Here is an 18,805-nt window from a genome sequence, read left to right on the forward strand (position 1 = left end):
AAGTATCTATCTCATCTCAAAACAGAAAGGGGTAACATGAATGCAAATGGCTTGCTATGACTGACAAATGAAACTTTTGTCCCTGGAAATTGCGTGGGTTACGGTTTCCACTTTAGTCTCATATCTGGCCACCTTATACTTACCAATAATTTTAAACTTTTCTGCACAAAGCAGTTATATATTAATATTGTCTACATGCCATAAGCAATCAGTGAAATAAAATTCCTTTTGTTGGAGATAAAAGCCCAAAGTGGAAACCATGTAACCCACGACATCAAACGTACTACACGCATATACATGCCGTTTCTAGAATAATGCTTAAACATAAGGCCTTCTCATTGATGAATTAATTTGAAGGACAGTCTGTTGTACGTGAAAAAGTGTTTTTTACTCCATTTAGTCATGCTTTTTTTTCTGGTGTCCATGTCCCATAGTTGTGACCCAGTATCTAGGATGTGCACATGTATTACCTTACTGGGAGAATCCAAGTTTCCAGTACAAAGGACTTAACATTTTTTACATACTTTGTCAGACGCAAAAATGCATACCAATCCAAGCAACCTATTAAACTGATGTATTGATGTTTATATCAGTTAACTTAACCTTCACCGGATCACACTTTGGGCAACACAGTCCAGATGATGTGGGTTGTGTACGACTCATATTTTCCAAAGATAGATTCAACATAAAAAGTATGGTTCGTACACGACCTTTGCCATCCGAATAAGAATGAGTGAGTAATGAGAGATTGATTTTATACGCTCCGCTTGGCACACCGAAGAAGAAAAGTGATGTGCTTGTTGTTATTAACCTTCACTGGATCACGCTTTGCACTACACAGTCTAGATGATACTTTCCAAAGATGGGTTCAACATAAAAAGTATGGGTTGTACACGACCTACACCATTCGAATAGGAATAAACGTTTCGCCGCCTCTTTGCAGAGTACCGGTCGTACACGACCCTGCCATCCGTATAAGGATTAACAGTGTAAAATTCCTTACGTAATTCCATATGGGTCGTCCATGACCCACATCATCCAGGCTGTGTAGTTCAAATTATGTCATCGTTTATTTGTTTGTTTACAAAGATAATCTTTCAAAAGTTGGGCAATAGGAAGGTCGTATGGTGATCGGAGATTACATGAAGTCTCAATTAAAAACTGCAAATAGTTTCAGAAATAAATATGATTTTGTGAGGCTCAGGGTTGTCCACGACCCACGGTGAAGGTTAAGACCAAAAAACATTTTATCTAAGTTTCTGATTCCTAAATGAGTAAATCTAACCTATTTTTTTCTCCTGACATATAACTTTTTTCATCCTTCAAAAAAAAAAAAAATAGAAAAACAAATCGATTTAACACGGAAAGTTACTCTTCTCTGACCCAGAAGACACAGCTGGCACGATTTGCAGCCAATATAAAGCCACATGCACCTTTGAAAATAAGATAAAAACTAAAAACTTCATTGTGAAGCCATATACAGTGGAACCTCCCGTAACGACCTCTCCCAAGAACGACCCCCTCCTTTTGCCGACCGAATTTCTCGGCACGGATGCCTTTTACTATGTAACTAACCTCCCAAGAACGACGAGCTCTGTTTTCAGACGACCGACCTAATATCAAAGGGTCAATAACGACTTTGACCTTTTTATCAGCGAGTGTCAAAGTTCGTAATTGCCCAGCACACGCACGCGATTAGTCATGCATCAAGAGTCAGGAGTGGTGGTCTGTGGTCAGCGGTGCGTGCAGGTCTAGTGGTCTATGGCTTTCCTCTTCTCATCTTTTGCTGTCACAATTGAATGACTGCCCTTGAAGTAGGGGAAGGGGAGTGGAGGGGAGGGGAGAGAAAGGGAGTGGAAGGTGTTGGTAGGCGCAGTTTGAACAACAACTCAATAATGAAGGTGTCAATATTGCCCGCCTACCCCATGGTGTTCTTTTTGGCTAGTTTGTTTGCGTAGACCTGTATTCTGTGATTTTGTGCTCACCACCTGTGTAGATGAATAATCCTGAATAAACAATGGAAACACTCCCCTTGACTTGAGTTTGTGTGTTGTTTTGTGTCAAAGCGCTCTGTCTTAGTTCAACTTCATTTTACATTTTGAGAGGTTGTGTGTTAACATGGCGACTCCAACAAACAAAAACACAGATTTTGCAGTCTCATTGTGTTTAATTCTGTGCGTGTGTGTCACTGTGTGTGTTTGTGTGTGCGTGCGTGTGTGTGTGTGTGTTATCTGCCTGTTTTCAAATGGGAGCAAAAATGGTATTTATAACGAACCCAAATCCCTACGGAAAATCAAAGACTTAACAGTTAACTGCACAACAGTTGCCTCCCCTGTCAAAAAAATTAAAACCTCCCAAACTCCCAATAAAAAACCCTCCTTTTTACGACCGATTTCTCTGGACATTTTCAAGGTCGTTAGTGGAAGGTTTTACTGTATATCAAAACATATAGTCTGTCTGTCAGCCTAAAACTAAAACATCCCCACTAAAAACCAGTTATCACAGTTACAATGCAGTGTTGTTGCCAGGCCTCGGTCTTCGGTCTCTGACGCATTCCTTTCTGATTTGATGCATTGGACCTAGCCTTGTCCGGTCGATGGACCGATAGTTTTTACGTTTTGGTGGTCAACTGACCGATACATATTCGTACAAGGCGGACAAGGTCTGCAATGAATGGAATAGGAGTTGCAAAGTCGGAAAACAAACCCCGATCGAAATGCTCATGTTCGCTACGAGTGAAAATGCACTCGGTGCCGAGTTTGTGTTTGTCGCCATTGACACTCGAGGCTGCGTTTACAGAAATGCCCGATCCAGCCGGTGTACCTATTTACCGAAAACGGCGCAAACAGCGGAAAGTTCATCAATATAATACTACGGCATGGTAATGCGAAGATCAGGCAGGAGCTCTACATTTGCACACCGGGCACTGTATTGGAAAGGGTAGGCCAGGAATGTCAGGCTCTTTCTCCTCGCAGAGTTTATGAACAATTAAAACTAGGAATGCCAAAGGACTTGAAACAGGTTCAGAATAAGAAGGATAGGGAAAAACGGGAATAGCCTGAAAATGTTGCAAAAAAAGTTGCTAAAAGTTGCAACAAAGTTGTAACAAGAAGGGCAAAGCCCATACGACTCACATGCTTGACCTTGACATGACCTTGACCTTCAGGGTCAAGGTCAAATAACTAAACCTAGCAATGACATCATACACTAAGAACTGCTTTACACATTTTTCCTACCAAAATACATGTGACCTTGACCCACCCAAGGTCAAGGTCATCCAAGGTCATGCAACACAAAGCTGTTAATTCAAGACATAGGAAGTACAATGGTGCTTATTGGCTCTTTCTACCATGAGATATGGTCACTTTTAGTGGTTCACTACCTTATTTTGGTCACATTTCATAAGGGTCAAAGTGACCTTGACCATGATCATATGTGACCAAATGTGTCTCATGATGAAAGCATAACATGTGCCCCACATAATTTTTAAGTTTGAAACAGTTATCTTCCATAGTTCAGGGTCAAGGTCACTTCAAAATATGTATACAATCCAACTTTGAAGAGCTCCTGTGACCTTGACCTTGAAGCAAGGTAAACCAAACTGGTATCAAAAGATGGGGCTTACTTTGCCCTATATATCATATATAGGTGAGGTATTGAATCTCAAAAACTTCAGAGAAAATGTGAAAAATGTGAAAAATAGCTGGTTTTTAGGCAACATTTATGGCCCCTGCGACCTTGACCTTGAAGCAAGGTCAAGATGCTATGTATGTTTTTTGGGGCCTTGTCATCATACACCATCTTGCCAAATTTGGTACTGATAGACTGAATAGTGTCCAAGAAATATCCAACGTTAAAGTTTTCCGGACGGACGGACGACTCGGGTGAGTACATAGACTCACTTTTGCTTCGCATGTGAGTCAAAAAAACAAATTGCAACAAAGGTGCAAACAAACTTGCAAAAAAGTTGCAAACACATATAATCTAATAATTGTTTCGCTATTTTCGGTAAATAGTTCGACCCGATCCAGCGAAAGGGACGCTACTCTGTTGTACGATTTTTTTCGACGATCGCTGATCGATAAACATTAACATGCCGCCGAAAAAATTTAAAGCCCGTTGAAGGGCAGAAAACACTAGCAGCGTTCAATTTCAAACAGACTCAAGCCAAAACACCACTTGAAAATGAAATGAGTGAGAAGGAACCGGAGGTAAGCGACAAAACTGAAATAGAACCTTCACAAGGCAAGAAAACAAAAACAAAATATGTCTGACACATTTCGGATTCGTGGTTGAAGCTGTATCCATGGCTGGTTTGTGAAAACGATGTAATGTAAAAGATAGATTTAACTCCGGACTGTAAGTTATTTTGCATTGCATGTATCAAAGGTATGGCGGTACAATTTGGACCTATTGTTTTTTTAAAGCTAGGACATTTGGACCTATTGGTTTTTTTTTAGGGAGGTCCAAATGACCTACATGTATTGTCTTCTTAGGCTGGCAACAACACTGACAATGAGTAACGTCTAGCCAAAACCTTAACACTTTCGCGACGGGACACTGATAAATCAGTACCAGCGCTGACACGCCCATGGACGGGAAGCGCATTTTTCAGTACCAGCCATAGAGGGTACACGACTCGTGATTGCTTCCCGGTTTTTGAAGCTTGCAAATAAATTGAGTTGTTTCCCTTGATACACTTGGCGTCCCCTTCTGCCATTTGCAAATCCGCCTGATTTGTGTGCGTTTTTGAGGAAAAAAAAATGAATCAAAGGCGAGCCTTGTCTCGGGAGGAGATTCTCCGGATGTTGGACCTAGAGGATCCCGTAGAGCATGATTCGGACGTATCGTTTTCGCCTCACGAAAGCGATACAAGCAGTGAAAGTGAGGAAGAAACAGTCCCGTTGTTGCTAGTACGAGTCGGCAAACTACACGTGGTTGGCGGTGATACTGCTAGACGAACATGTATCTCGGAATCGTGCAGGAGCTATGGGGGCGTGGCAGCACTGATAACAATGGATGGCTGGAGCCTTCAAATCCTTTTGGAATTGTTCATAGGTGTACAGTTGGTACTTTGTTGTGAAAATGTGACTTATATTCAATATGGATTACCTAGACATCATTTGGTGAGTGTTAGATCTACAGTTTTGTTTCATTTGAGTCAGGATGCTGTGAGTGAATGCGTGATTTGCTTGTTTTTTTCTTTGTACTGTCTCCTTATTTCTGTGTACAATGTTAACAATATTTCAGCTAATTCATAGGTTTTACACCTTGTTTTGTTATAACATTATTTATAATACTTTCTGTTAAAAAATAACTTTTAAAAAAAGCAGTACAAAATAAAACACACAAAAAAACACAAATTATCCCCCTTTCACCCCCCTTTCCTAAAACAAATCGCGTGACAAACTTATAAATAGCACGACTGAACTGGGCATCCATTTTTGAATTAGTACACAAAATTTGGTGGTGATTGGACTTAATTCAAGCTTGCTAGACAGATTTCTTTACAGTTACTGATTTTTGGGAAGTTTCTTGGTGGCAAGCTTGGGCAGGCAGGACGTAAACGCCGTGGCAGTGCTAGTCACAATAGTGTTAAATGTGACACTAAAATTACCAAAATTAAACTTGGAGAATACATGAAATAACTTAGTTTTCTGGGTAGTTATTGAAGTGATTTATAATAAGAAATGACAAATTTGTGAATACTAAATGACACAGACTGCTGTTGCTATTTAAAACTGTCTTAAACAGCGCAATATTGGATTTCTAGGAAATGGATTTACAGCAACATCATTCATCAGAAATGCATAATATTTGACACAAACATATATTTATATGACTTATATCTATATGGGTCATTCTCAGAAATGGTGGTACAAAGTGTTACATACAAAGTAAAAAATAAAGTGTCAAGAAATACAAAATAATTGTTTTTACTATGAAGTCTATTGTTTGCTATACATAATAATGCAAAAATTAGACAAAAAGAGTAATTGGTTGCTGAATAAGAGACGTTTTAAAGTGTTGTATTTACGTGATGAATGTTGTAACATGGAAACCAAATTCCAACTTTAAACCACCTAAGCCTTCAATCCTTTGTGCATTTTTTATCAGTTCTGCAGTATTTTTGTGTTCTACCCAACACATTCTAGTTATGAAAGGTAAGGACTTCAACTAATATTGGTAAAAAAATGACATTTGGAACAAAACTAAGGTGAATGTCGCAACACAGAAACGAAATGCTTGAACCACTTTCGGTTCCTGTGCGACAGACATGAATCTGCACTGTTTGGCCTTTCCTGCCGGCAAAACCCGTCTGACCCAAAATAACTACACAAAACACAATTCGTCAGAGTTTGCTGTATTTGTTGAAAGTTTCTGTTGCGTTCAGATTACCCATTTTAAGTACTTGATGAATGTCAAACATCGACGATCAGAGGATACGAGAACTTCTTGGCTACTTTGTTGCCGCTAAACTTCGCGCGTTGAGAAACTGTTGCACTCGATATCTTTCCGACGCTACATTGTCGCCAACCGCGGTGTGTAAGTTTGTGACAAAGCTTTGCAGGCTCAACAATTTAGTAAAAACCATCTTCAGTCAGGAAACGACGCCATGAGTTTCACCAAATGATATGATTCTGGTGTTTTCTGTGAATATTTGGCTGTGATTCAAAGGACTGTTTTCTTGTTCGAACTTCCTGTGCACCAAAGAGCTAAAAATAGCCGTGATGTGTCAAAAGTCATGGAGCACATTGCTGTCCGATGTTCGCGCGTCGAGTTTGGATACGATGCATTACGACATTCAGAATTTTTTGTTCGAAGCCCGTAACTTCAAATTCAGCGTGAGTTTTTGCAAAGATGTGTTGCTACGTCCAAGACTGAACTCCTGACTGTCGATTGCAGTAATTTGTTGGTGTTTGCATGTTTGCATTTAGCCATGAGACTGAACATATTGTTGATCACGAAAGTCGTGTAACACTTCAGCGATCCGGAAACGGCCGAACTTCGCAATTGAAAAGCACACAAAAGCAACACCAACGTATAGAAACCTTTTTTTATTGACATACAACAATGCTTTAACCTTTTAACTACCATACCGCCCGTCTTCTGCCATTGCCGCTATTCCCATACTGCCCCTCGCCGGTGTAGCGTCTGTTTCGGTTGTTTGCGGTTGTTGTGCGCGAGCAGTAGTAATAAGACGGTTGCAAATGCATTGTGGGATTGTGTCACTTCCGCCTTGTTTTTTCCCATGTGCTTTCGATCTCTGTGAGAGTTACAATCGATCTTTTTTCACCAAATCTTTTGGGCGCTTGGTGCCGACATGGATTCAGATGACAGTGATCCTGATTTCATGACTATGCTTGATTATCTCCACGAAAATAGACATCAATTAGAAGATTCTGGCTTCGACATCAGCATTTCTGTGAACACTGCTGATCTGACCTACTTTGATCGTTCAATGACTATCAACAAGTGACAGCGAAACGGATGATATACCGGAGCAACAAGTAAGCGTAATTTTTCAACTTTATTGACAGGTAAACAGGTAGATAAATCATGATAACACTGCGACATACATACCACCAAGAAGAAGAACACATACTCTTTGAAGTTTGATCCCTATCCAATAACATACCAATTTTTTTTATCAATCTGACAAAGAGAAACTGAGTAATAATAATTTAAACACGCATACCCGTTTTTGACCGTCTCTGCTCAAAATAACTTGGGAGCTGAGGGATTCTACAGAACAATAAACTTGGTAGTTAAAAGGTTAATGTCTCAGGAATAGATTCAGATGAAAAAAGTCATGGTAGAAATAATTTTAATTTACTTTTTCATGATTTCAAATGTGTCACCTCTACTCACTCTCACTGGACCACCATTTCTGAGAATGACCCATATCTACAATCATATAGAACGATATTTTGACAAAAGACTACAGTTAAATTTCAATTCATTTTTGTAACAAGGATTAAGGAATTTCAACCGCATATTCATTAATCCTTATTTCAAAAATGAATTTAAAATCAACTGTAGTCTTTAGTCAAAATGTCGTTCTATATGATTGTAGACACAAGCCATATGTATCCTTGTGCCAAATATTATGCCTTTCCGATGTATGATGTTACTGTAAAACAGTTTCCTAGAAATCCAATGTGGCGGCTGTTTCCATAGCAACGGCAGTCTGTGCCCATTAGTATTCACATTTTTTTCAGAAAACTAGGTTATTCCATGTATTCTCCAAGTTTTATTTTACTGCCACACATTGCCTTAAGAACTTTACAGATCTTTGCACTTGTCTCTGCGAAGCATGGTAACACTAACATAGTTTCAGCCCTGAAATTGAACTAGCCATAGGAATTGTTTTTACTAATACTAGCCAACGTAACAACGGGCTTGAACCAAAAATAAGTCACTGACCACAACTTGCACACTGAGTTATGCATTTACTGAACTTTCATAATTTGAACAAAGCCACACATCCATTCTACCCAGACATAAAAAATTAACAAATAAACGTTTTGCCTTTTGAGGGTGGGAAGAAACCCGTGTAAACAATGGATGCAACAGTTTTTCCTTGCTTTCTTTCAATACATGTTGAGGCAAAATGATTTACACAAAATTAAATAAAATTATGCAAGTTGCTTACCAGCAAAATATTACTGTACCCACTTCAAATTTGGCATATGGTCAGGAATCTGTCAAGGTGTCCAAATGCAAAAATCCTGTTCTGGATACTTTTATTACTTTTTATTTTATTCTGTTTTTAAATGACTACAATATAAACAATACAGTTATGAAGTATTCCTCATGCAGATTCTCTCCATACCAAAATTATGTCTGTCAGTCGTCTGGATGCTGAGAAAATTGACTTTGTTCAAGAAAAAAAGCACCTTTTTGGGCACACAAGGCGTTACGCGAAACGCATGGTACATTGGGTATTGAATAACCAAGTTACTGATAAGGGTATCATCTCAATCTAATTTTTAATAGGTCTAGAAATGGATGGAGAAACATATGTTAGATTAATGAAAGTTTGATCTGAACATAGGTTTTGGATTTTGAGCGTTCTTTTTTAGCTGGTCTGTATGTTACATTTGGTGTAAATAATCATGAAACAAGAAGGGCAAAGCCCATACGACTCACATGCTTGACCTTTACATGACCTTGACCTTCAGCTAAACCTAGCAATGACATACACTAAGAACTGCTTTACACATTTTTCCTACCAAAATACATGTGACCTTGACCAAGGTCAAGGTCATCCAAGGTCATGCAACACAAAGCTGTTAATTCAAGACATAGGAAGTACAATGGTGCTTATTGGCTCTTTCTACCATGAGATATGGTCACTTTTAGTGGTTCACTAGCTTATTTTGGTCACATTTCATAAGGGTCAAAGTGACCTTGACCTTGATCATATGTGACCAAATGTGTCTCATGATGAAAGCATAACATGTGCCCCACATAATTTTTAAGTTTGAAACAGTAATCTTCCATAGTTCAGGGTCAAAGTGACTTCAAAATATGTATACAATCCAACTTTGAAGAGCTCCTGTGACCTTGACCTTGAAGCAAGGTAAACCAAACTGGTATCAAAAGATGGGGCTTACTTTGCCCTATATATCATATATAGGTGAGGTATTCAATCTCAAAAACTTCAGAGAAAATGGGAAAAATGTGAAAAATAGCTGTATTTTAGGCAACATTTATGGCCCCTGCGACCTCGACCTTGAAGCAAGGTCAAGATGCTATGTATGTTTTTTGGGGCCTTATCATACACCATCTTGCCAAATTTGGTACTGATAGACTGAATAGTGTCCAAGAAATATCCAACGTTAAAGTTTTCCGGACGGACGGCCGGCCAGACGACTCGGGTGAGTACATACTCACTTTTGCTTCGCATGTGAGTCAAAAATATCCTCATATGTCCGATGTCCGACGTGGATGTGAGGCCCTGACATACACACACTCACTAAATAGAGAAGGATAATCTGCTATAGCAAGTGTTCCAGGGCATCGGTATCTGAAAGTTTGTTACTTTATGTAGCCGACTGGTACAGAATCAGTCTCTCAGGTATGGAGTAATTTCTTGTCTTAAAGATCAGATGCTTTGGGGTTTACAGTACTATGGGTCCTTTTAAAAGTAATTGTCAGTAAGTACTGGTGTCAGTACTGTCACATGAGTTTTTTTCTGACAGATTTCATGCGCCTGTGCCACAGTGAGTCTGGCCTCTTCTTTCGACTAGCGAAGATTCTTCTCAGCCGCTGTGTTAGTGGCATGTACTGTAGCTTATCGTCTCTACAATACAACAATGATTGCTAGACCCTAAAATTTCCCACGGCTAAAACCAGAAGGGTTTTTTTCTGACATATTTCGAGCTGGACAAAGCAGCATTTGTGAGTCGACAGATTCAATAGACTTTCCTACTCGTGTATTCATGCAGCAGACAACATCATCAGTTCAGGACTGAAATTAACGGTTTTCGCATATTTCAAGACAACTACGATGTAAACAGAATACGCGATGGCTTCAAAACATTCTTACCATGTAATCATAATTATTATCATAACACCTACCTCCCAGATGAATGCAGGCACATTGCGAGAAATAACATGCCAACTTTATTTGTTTGCGAATGAGGGAACGAACGTGTCACTTTGAGTCGTTTAACATCAGGGGACGCCACTCAGTTGCTTGGGGGTCGTTCATGTTTTGGGGAGCATAGAACTCAGTATATGTTGTTTTTTTATACCAATAATTAATACATAAGTGAAACTGTATGCTAACGGGTACATTTCGCACAGCTGTAACTCATACTGTTAGTTGCTACTCGATGAAACGGTACAAAGGGTAATCAAATCGTAAAATGCATGGTCGGCAATGAAACCGTCAATACCCCAATACCCCCAAAATGTGCAAAGCCGACACACACACAAAAGTAGATCTACCTCGACCTGTCCACAATTGATCCAAACGCTGGCAGAAAAATGTGCCTTTTCAAACATTCTAATCTATCTATTGTCAATACTGACAATATCGTTATTGAAACAATCACAGTGTGCTAAGAGATTTATAGAGCAAATCTTGAAAATATTATTGAACTCAGCGCTTTGTTCAATAATTTATTTTCTCGATTTGCTCTATAAATCTCTTAATCTTAGACTGTGATGTCTCAATAACTTAAATCATATGGAAAAAAGCCATTTCAAATAAGTTTGTTGTTAATTTGAAGCCGTCAATTAAGGGCACAGTAACTGAGTAAGCCTCCCGTAAACCATCACAGATACTGTCAGGCTTTTGCACACAGTACAAACACCCTTTCATTTAAACACTCACCGCTTGAGAACATCCTAGGTGCCCTCCGTAAAGAGCGAGCAGTTTTCAAAGAATTTATTTTTGCGTGGTTTATCTTACCCCTGAGCCATCGTGAACCCGTGTGATCCAGTTTCCCTTTTTCACAATGTAGTCGTCAGTTAGTAATTTGAATGCGACTCGATGTGAGCTTATCTGCAATAGCACGTTATTATGTACCTCTGACAAAGCACGAAACAAACGGCTGTGGTTCACAAGAACTCTAGCGATGGCTTTTGACTGTTCAGAGGAACTGGCGATAGGCATAAACCGTCGTCTGCTACAAGAACCACGACCTTGCGTGACCCTGCTTCCGGGCTTTTCTTTTTCCAAACTTTCAAAACTTCGAATTGTACTCAGGGATCGCGATAGGATTTTTCAAATTGTGTACGGCTTACGCAATGTCGGCCAAAAAACCGGGTAAAGCAGAACCGATTTTGCGTCACACTATAGTATAAGTCTATAACACAGTTAAATCATGACGATGTGCGAAAAAACGAGGACAACTTTCGCTGCATGCCGTTTTGAATGAATCAAAGACAGGCTTGAGCCAGGGTCCCCACTGGTTTTTAGAAACAAAATTCCATGATTTTTCCATGAGCCTCAATAACATTTTCCATGACTAGATCCACAGGTCGCCATTTCCAAACACGCAAACTTTTTACGTCTTGTCACTGCCAGTTTTGACACTGGCTTGCTTTGCACTGAATTTGAGTCAGTTTCTACGCAGTGTCTCTTTGACAAGCAAGTCAAGCATTTGCTACGCAGTCAGATATCGGTAATGTTTGCTGGTCCTGTCATTTCACTAAACTGGACCAGCCACTGTGTGTATCTATCTGCACTTTCATAAATTCTGTTTCGTAACCGTCACTATGACTTGACGAACTGTCATTTTTTTCACCGCGATATACAGTTCATTGTGAAGATCTTCCTCGGTAATTCGTTCCAATTCCGCATACTTTTTGTTGTCAAGAAACAACTCGAAAGAAAGTTTCAAACTCATCATCCTCAATCTTGCTTGTCAGAGCGCTAAAGTACTTTAACGATGCAAAAACAAAAGCAGAAAACTTCGACGAAACCGACTCAAATGCAGCGCAGACGACACGACAAGATAACAGAAGGCCGTGAGCCTCGCTTTGGCTCAAGTGCCGTTAAAAATACAGTTATTCTTGTATGCAAATACGAACGAGAAGTTGTTCATACGAACAAGCCTTGTGCTGGCGACGCAAATCGCCGCTGGCTGGCAAAGGGGGGGGGGGGAATGGCTGGGCGACGAAAATCGCCGCTGGCGTGCTAAAGGTTAATTTTTTTTCTTTCTTATTTTTGTTAAATTCCATGACTTTTCATGACTTGAATTGAAATTCCATGACTTTCCAGGCCTGGAAAATTAAAAATCAAATCCCATGACTTTCCAGGTTTTCCATGACCTGTACGAACCCTGTTGAACTGAAAGCGTCTCTCAGCCTAGATTTGGCGCCACACACCCAGTGCATTTTGGGTGTATGTTCTGTTTCAGAAAACCGACCGGCGTCGCTTGCGACACTCTTATGCCGAGAGCACGTCACCTCATTTTGTTTTATCCAAAACAGACTTTAGATTTGAACTCGCGCGCTTGTGCTATGTTTGATCCAGAACAGACTAGAGATTCTAAACTCGCGCGCGTGTGCTATAGTCCGATTCAGTATTGGGATGTGCTGCGGAGCATGCCGTTTTGAATTGAAGTTGTTTTGCGTACGCGTTACGCATAAGCGCCGGGAAAATGCGTGGGCGGATTTTAAAACACGTCAAATACGCAAAAAACATGCGTTAACGCGATCCCTGGTACTGATCTTGTCTTGATGAAAAAAGAATTCTTTTATGATTTGAGAATGTTTGTGTAACAAGTTCTCAATTTATTATAATTTAGATTTTAAAAGTTAGGTCTCGCGCCAAAACGCACCATGGTCCGATTGTCTGAGTTAATCCGCAAAATTAATTCTTTAAAATTTGCTCGCTCTCACTGAAAGGGTGTTTGTACTGTGTGTAAAAGCCTGACAGTATCTGTGATGGTTTACGGGAGGCTTACTGTGCCTTTAACAGTCGTTTGTTCATTTGCTTCATGAATTAATTGGTAAAATCATATTTTTCTCCCATGAAGGGAGGTAACTGTAATTTCATGTCATTTGTCCAGCCCTTCTTGCTTTCCATCTAGTGATTTTTGTTATTGTTATAAACGAGAAAAAACCCACAATTTTTCGTCAAAATAACAACAAGGACAAGTACATGTAGTAACTGTTACACTTTCACCCACAAGAGAGAGAGAGAGAGAGAGAGAGAGAGAGAGAGAGAGAGAGAGAGAGAGAGAGAGAGAGAGAGAGAGAGAGAGAGAGAGAGAGTCTTGTCTTATGGTTTTTTTGCTTTTAAACTTAGCTGTTGGAACAAACTATAAAATAATGAGGTACATGCAACCCCAAATAAAAAAAATTTAAAAAGAGAAGAAATGACGACATAAAGAGAGAACAGTCAATAGCAGACGAATGTACGACCACAATGTAGGTCACCTGAAATGTCCTGTTGAAATTTGCGAAGCCGGTCAAATGTCCTATTCATGTTGATTAAGTCAGGACAATTGTCCATTAGCACTAATTTGTAGCAACATCCCTGATCATAGTGCAGTCACATTTCAAAAACTGTACATGAGTTGAGTTTCTGAAATAATCTACCTGAAGTGCACTTCAGCATAGAGTTTCCCCAAGCTGTTTGATGCTAACTGTACTTCAGTAGAGTTTCCCAGCGCGGTTGACTTTGATGATAACTGTACTTCAGTAGAGTTTCCCAGCGCGGTTTGATCATTGATGATAACTGTACTTCAGTAGAGTTTCCCAGCGCGGTTTGATGCTAACTATACTTCAGTAGTTTCCCAGCGCGGTTTGATGCTAACTATACTTCAGTAGTTTCCCAGCGCGGTTTGATGCTAACTGTACTTCAGTAGAGTTTCCCCACGCCGTTTGATGATAACTGTACTTCAGTAGAGTTTCCCAGCGCGGTTTGATGCTAACTGTACTTCAGTAGAGTTTCCCAGCGCGGTTTGATGCTAACTGTACTTCAGTAGAGTTTCTCAGCGCGGTTTGATGCTAACTGTACTTCAGAAAGGTTTCCCAGCGCGGTTTGATGCTAACTGTACTTCAGTAGAGTTTCCCAGCGCGGTTTGATGCTAACTGTACTGGAGTAGAGTTTCCCAGCGCGGTTTGATGCTAACTGTACTGGAGTAGAGTTTCCCAGCGCGGTTTGATGCTAACTGTACTTCAGTAGAGTTTCCCCACGCCGTTTGATGCTAACTGTACTTCAGTAGAGTTTCCCAGCACGGTTTGATGCTAACTGTACTTCAGTAGAGTTTCCCAGCACGGTTTGATGCTAACTCTACTGGAGTAGCGTCAAACACTGCAGCATTCTTCATTTTCAGATTTTCCGTGGAAGAACCAATAATGTCATTATCCGCTAAGGATAAGTTGCGCCGGTGTATTCCCTGTAGTTACACTTCTTGTTGGTATTTTAGGGAAAACAGACCATACTCAATCTCGTGTCCTACGTGAGACTGTCGTCAACTAACTGCGGAGTACAGTTTCACTTTAATAAGACCGAAGTACTAGCTGCTACACAGCTTCAGGGATGTTGCCACAAATTCATACCGATCGGACAAATGTCCTGAATTCTTCAGCATTAATAGGACATTTGACTGCTTTCAGATATTTTAATAGGACATTATTATTTTGTGCAAAACACAAAATCATCATATATGCGGCACCAACATTGTGTGCGTATAAGGGTCATTCGCAGAAATGGTGGTACAGTGAGAGTGAGAGGGGTGACACGTTTGAAATCATGAAAAAGTAAATTAAAATTATTTCTACCACGACTTTTTTCATCTGAATCTATTCCTGAGACATTAAAGCATTCTTGTATGTCAATAAAAATGGTTTCTAATTCTATACGTTGGTGTTGTTTTTGTGTGCTTTTCAATTGCGAAGTTCGGCCGTTTCCGGATCGCCGAAGCGTTACACGACTTTCGTGATCAACAATATGTTTAGTCTCATGGCTAAATGCAAACATGCAAACACCAACAAATTACTGCAATCGACAGTCAGGACTTCAGTTTTGGACGTAACAACACATCTTTGCAAAAACTCACGCTGAATTTGAAGTTAGGGGCTTCGAACAAAAAATTTTGAATGTCGTAACGCATCGTTTCCAGACTCGACGCCCGAACATCGGACAGCAATGTGCTCCATGACTTTGCCACACCACGGCTATTTTTAGCTCTTTGGCGCGCAGGAAGTTCGAACAAGAAAATAGTCCTTTGAATCACAGCCAAATATTCACAGAAAACACCAGAATCATATCATTTGGTGAAACTCATGGCGTCGTTTCCTGACCTACGTCACGACTGAAGATGGTTTTTACTAAATTGTCGAGCCTGCAAAGCTTTGTCACAAACTTACACACCGCGGTTGGCGACAATGTAGCGTCGGAAAGATATCGAGTGCAACAGTTTCTCAACGCGAAGTTTAGCAGCAACAAAGTAGTCAAGAAGTTCTCGTATCTTCTGATCGTCGATATTCGACATTCAACAAGTACTTAAAATGGGTAATCTGAACGCAACAGGAACTTTCAACAAATACAGCAAACTCTGACGAATTGTGTTTTGTGTAGTTATTTTGGGTCAGACGGGTTTTGCCGGCAGGAAAGGCCAAACAGTGCAGATTCATGTCTGTCGCACAGGAACCGAAAGTGGTTCAAGCATTTCGTTTCTGTGTTACGACATTCACCTTAGTCAGTTCCAAATGTCATTTTTTTTACCAATATTAGTTGAAGTCCTTACCTTTCATAACTAGAATGTGTTGGGTAGAACACAAAAATACTGCAGAACTGATAAAAAAAATGCACAAAGGATTGAAGGCTTAGGTGGTTTAAAGTTGGAATTTGGTTTCCATGTTACAACATTCATCACACGTACAACACTTTAAAACGTCTCTTATTCAGCAACCAATTACTCTTTCTTTTTGTCTAATTTTTGCATTATTATGTATAGCAAACAATAGACTTCATAGTAAAAAAAATTATTTTGTATTTCTTGACACTTTATTTTTTACTTTGTATGTAACACTTTGTACCACCATTTCTGAGAATGACCCATATATTGTTTTATTACTTTTGTTTCAAACAGGACACACACACAAAACTAACAAGTCGCGTAAGGCAAAAATACAACATTTAGTCAAGCTGTCGAACGTGTTCAGCTTTTGCTGTTCTTTGGCAGGCATTTGGTTTTTTTTTGGTGGCATAATTCAGTGCTGTACGCTTCATCTCTAACCGAAAGCAAATTAAAGCAGACGCAAGCCTTGGTCAGTTGGAGTTGTCTCCCGTATTCTTAACTTTAGTGTGCTGTAGACAGGTGTACCGCAAACGATTCGGAACATGCAAGATCTGCACTGCACAACTTCAGTGCACAAGTACGCGAGAGTGCCCGGCCGCTTTTTGAAGATAACTATCATGAAAGGAAAATGATTATATTTTCCGAAGGAATGGAATTCTTCTTGGACAATGACTGCAGGGGTCGACACTAACTTATTTGGCCTGGGGCCACACTGGCCCCAGAGATGGAAATTGCTGGGGCGGAAAACAAAAATCTGGGGCCCACTCTCAGTATTCACGTGCGGCAATGCATTGTCTGTTTTTCTTCATCGTAGTTCGTACAGAAGCCAGGGAAATTCTTTCAACCATTTGACATTGAAATTACGACAGCGCTTCGCGTTTTTGGCTGCATCGGTCTCCTTTTTTCGTTTCTCTCCACCCTGTTCTTCATCTTCATTTCCATGTCTTTTTACACCAGGGATATGTCGCCACATTTTGCGTTTGGCATTTGAAGGCGATACTTATCTCTCACGCTAAAGAGCGCAATCTGGGAGTTATTTCCCTTGCGGCATTGTCCTTCGACGATTTCAATGTGGTTTTTTTCTTGACTGCGGCATTGATCGTAACGCAAATTCCAGTGACGACTTTGACTGGCGATTTTTAGTGATTGGCTCTGGCATTAGAATTTTTGGTTTGTCATTGTTGGAATTTATTCTGGGGCGGAGTGGGCCCCAAGCTTCAGCAATGTTTGGGGCGGAACACAAAACTCTGGGGCGTTCCGCCCCCCGCCCCCGCTAGTGTCGAACCCTGGACTGCGCTCAGATGAAAACGATAGGACATCTGACCGCCATGCGGCTGTGTGAATCGGACATTTGAGCCTTTTAATCGGTCTACGTCCGATGCCTGACGCCTAACGACATCCCTGCTGCTTTGAGCAAATGCACGTTTTATTTTACTACAAAGCAGGAGAACATAACATGTGTTTACAGGTGACTGCACAGTGATACCACGGTCGAGTGATCACATCATTGTAGCCAAACAGTAACACGATGCGCAGCTACGCTGATGGCAAAGCTGCCAATGCCATGTCAGTGTCATTTTTAGGATTCGTTAGTTGTGACTAAAGAGAATGTGCTATTTTCTTTGCAATTAGGGGTGGATGTTTGTGTCGGATCAACAAACTTTGGGTAAAACAGTTATTTTTGAGGGTGTATCAGAATCAAAGACAAAGACTGAAAGAGTCACATGAACTCGAACGAGACTGGAGAAAAAACCTACAGCCTGTACAGGTAATGCACCCAGGCGTATTCCCTGTACACAGGCAAAACACCAACAGGGAATGCACCCGCTTTGGGTCGACACTGACTGTTGTGGAGATCGCTAGACCCCTTCTGCATAAGTTACGGCCGGTAAGTTACCGCTGATATAAAGATGGCACACAATCGACAAAAACTAAAGCTCTTCAAACATCCTTACTCCGCCAACGTTATGCCACTTAGATGTCTACAGCTATTGATCAAATATTGCATCGCAAAATCCCGATCTTCTACAAGAAATAAATATCAGTTTCTCCACTTACTGATTGAGGCCTTGATGTTGATCTCGTACATCAGATTGGGCGAATTGCTTGCTCCTCCGTCTTGCTGCGTCCTGCCTGTGTGCACATCGTTCATTACACCACAGTTGCACAAAATATACAAGACACTTGCTAGTCCGTAGCGCGCTTCTCTTTCTGTGCGGCCCAAGTCGAGCAGAGAGCGACACTGCTTGCAGTGCAACTGCTTTGACAATTCGTACAGATCGACAATGCGGCGGCCATCACTCCAGGCGAAAAATTCACTTTTTGTCCACGGCCTTTCCTCCATTTTTCAGGAGTTTTTGTCGATAGTCTATCGAGCAAACTGATAGATAATGTTGCAAGGAACAATATTCAATGAATTAAATCACGAATGCAACTCGATAAAAAGCTGATTTTGTGGAAGAAATTTTGACCGCGTCTTTCGGGCCACCGGGCGCCATCATCTGACGTCAGCAAAGAGAACGTAACTTTCA

The 18,805-nt window shown here is 40.5% G+C and overlaps 1 protein-coding gene across 1 annotated transcript in view; it reads right to left on the bottom strand.

Moving 5' to 3' along the window:
• Positions 1–18,775, bottom strand: part of LOC138974851 (zinc finger protein 26-like) — an 85,493-nt gene extending 66,718 nt beyond the window's left edge. The window contains exon 1 of the mRNA XM_070347576.1: positions 18,333–18,775. Within this exon, the coding sequence (XP_070203677.1) occupies positions 18,333–18,618 (286 nt within the window). The 5' untranslated portion in view covers positions 18,619–18,775. The remainder of the gene's footprint in view (positions 1–18,332) is intronic.
• Positions 18,776–18,805: the final 30 nt, after the last annotated feature.

The sequence above is a fragment of the Littorina saxatilis genome, linkage group LG8 (genome assembly GCF_037325665.1).
Source record: "Littorina saxatilis isolate snail1 linkage group LG8, US_GU_Lsax_2.0, whole genome shotgun sequence".
In the NCBI taxonomy this organism is placed as follows: domain Eukaryota; kingdom Metazoa; phylum Mollusca; class Gastropoda; order Littorinimorpha; family Littorinidae; genus Littorina; species Littorina saxatilis.